The sequence below is a fragment of the Oratosquilla oratoria genome, chromosome 6 (genome assembly GCF_046742065.1).
Source record: "Oratosquilla oratoria isolate Oo_2021 chromosome 6, ASM4674206v1, whole genome shotgun sequence".
NCBI classification, from domain to species: domain Eukaryota; kingdom Metazoa; phylum Arthropoda; class Malacostraca; order Stomatopoda; family Squillidae; genus Oratosquilla; species Oratosquilla oratoria.
The window spans coordinates 10,944,901-10,947,400 of record NC_134782.1 but is presented as its reverse complement, the minus strand read 5'-3'; the positions used below and the strand labels follow the sequence as shown (position 1 = coordinate 10,947,400).

Genomic DNA, 2,500 nt, shown 5'->3' with positions numbered 1-2,500 from the left:
ACTTACCTTGACCAGCGTGAGTTTGGATGTGTCGGGGTAAAAGGTGACGATTTCGATGATGGGCGGAACGATGAGGGCGAGCGCCGAACTGCTGACGGCGCCGATGAGGGAGATGAAGAGTCCGATGCTTGGGATGGCCGCCGCGAGGCCGACTGCAAAGGAAAGGGGAAGGTTGAGGAGCCTACGCCAGGAGACGCTGAGTAGCTACGGCCGAAGCCGTTACTTTTGTCCTATTATGCTGAGAATCGGAGGGGAGTGCGGGATTCGAACTCACAACCCAGCAAATGCGAGACCAGCAGACGAAGGCGTGACAGAGGGACAAGAGTAATATTTCATTCTAGTTAACGGCAGGTGACTCTCTCTCTCTCTCTCTCTCTCTCTCTCTCTCTCTCTCTCTCTCTCTCTCTCTCTCTCTCTCTCTCTCTCTCTCTCTCTCTCTCTCTCTCTCTCTCTCTCTCTCTCTCTCTCTCTCTCTCTCTCCACCTCAAGTAACACAGACTTCAAATACTTACAAGTGATTAAAACGAGGATCGTCCTGCCGACGTATTCGACGATGACCTGGTTGCGGTAGGTCTCGACCTTCTCCCGGAGGGAGGGCAGGCAGATCTCGAAGACGACGTAGATCTGGAGAGGGTATGACAGGAAGATCGCCAGGGACATCAGGATTTTGACCGACTGCGCGAGGCTACAAAAGAACGTCAAGGGTCAACGAAATGCATTTGTGCCCGCAATGCATTTTCTTTCAATATTTTTCTATTCTATATATTCAATTTGTTTGTTTGTTTGTTTTTACTTCATTCTATTTTTGTTTTATTTGATCTCGTTTAGTTTTTATTTTTATTTTAGATTAGTTTTTATATTGTTTTATTTTGTCCTATTTTATTTTCTTTATTCTATTTTTTCTATCAAATCAATTTTAATCCATTCTAATCCTTTTCTCACATTCCCTCATGAATTCTGCTGATGTCAGAATGCACTTTGTTTATTTCATTCCAGCAATTGACAGACAATTTCGTCCAATCCAGGACTCAAGTGGGTGAACTAGTAGCCTGCACTTTGAGTTAACCCATTAAACTCCGATGACAAGATTCCTTGTCATGGTCAAATAAAACAAAAAATCATAAAACACCAAAATGTTTGCTCAAACACCAGAAAAATATGACGTCAGTCCTCGCTTCGCTCGCAGCGAAGCGAGGACTGACGTCATATTTTTCTGGTGTTTGAGCAAACATTTTGGTGTTTTATGATTTTTTGTTTTATTTGACCAAATGACAAGAATTTTGTCATCGGAGTTTAATGGGTTAATACAGTAACTAGTAACTAGGGAACTAGAAAATGAACTAGTCGCTTTTTATCTAGAACTAGTGTAGTACCTGGTGACTCCAAGAAAAAAGGACAAATAGTGGCTCTAGAATGCTGAAGTTGCTAAGATTATCATAATTTATGTTCCCAATTCAGCAACTATATAGCCTAGCTCAAAACCAAGTTATTTCATGTTCAGTATTTACGGACTCTCATGAGGACACCCCTACGGACTGGAGTAACGCAGCCTTATTTCTATTATTTCATGGCTGGAGGCTCATCTCCACATAAAAAAGTCTGATGATTGCTTTGAATTTGTACATATATATATATATATATATATATATATATATATATATATATATATATATATATATATATATATATATATATATATATCACTGTCCAGTAATGTCGTAACACATTGATAAATACACTAAAAACCCACTGTTGATTGGATATAAGAAAAGAAAGGAAATAACGATTTCCGTATATTTCGAACACTTGCTGTGATCCTCTTGAAGAGGATCACAGCAAGTGATCGAAATATACGGAAATCGTTATTTCCTTTCTTTTCTTATATCCAATCAACAGTGGATTTTTAGTGTACACATACACACACACACACACACACACACACATATATATATATATATATAAATATATATATATATATATGTATATATATATATATATATACATATATATATATATATTCACCTTCATCAGATCTATGACCCGACCTCAAGCTCGATTGTTTCCCCTAAGGATAGAAGCGATGGTTCTAAACGATGATATATCAGTGGTACTCACGGTTCGTTTGGAAGATTGAGGGTGATGGACCCTTGGACAGAGTCGCCGTACTTGAGGTACCCGAAGAAACCAATGCCCGCGTAGAGGCATACCACGATGGTCATGCCCGTGTTCAGAACTCCACGAATGCCCCGAAGACTGGCAGGATTCTTCATCTTGTTCTCAAGGGGAAGAACCTGATGGGCGAGAACGAGGAAGAAGAACTTCGGTTAGATGAAGACACATAATGAACAAGTTGGCCGTAGCGAATGAAGGTCTTGTCCAAGGACAAAATCTTATTAGAGAGAAAGGGGTCTGCGTTGATCTTCATATGCTTTTAGTTCTTTGTTGCCCTGATGTGCGGTGACAGAAACAGACACACACACAGATAGCTATCCAAAAGGCT

General features: G+C 40.2%; 1 protein-coding gene across 2 annotated transcripts in view; it reads right to left on the bottom strand.

Moving 5' to 3' along the window:
* Positions 1-2,500, bottom strand: part of LOC143026289 (proton-coupled amino acid transporter 1-like) — a 73,669-nt gene that overhangs the window by 3,929 nt on the left and 67,240 nt on the right. For both annotated transcript variants that reach the window (XM_076186418.1, XM_076186419.1), the window contains 3 exons: positions 2,116-2,291; positions 513-685; positions 7-152 (listed from right to left, as the gene is read on the bottom strand). In XM_076186418.1, the coding sequence (XP_076042533.1) occupies positions 7-152; positions 513-685; positions 2,116-2,291 (495 nt within the window). The remainder of the gene's footprint in view (positions 1-6; positions 153-512; positions 686-2,115; positions 2,292-2,500) is intronic.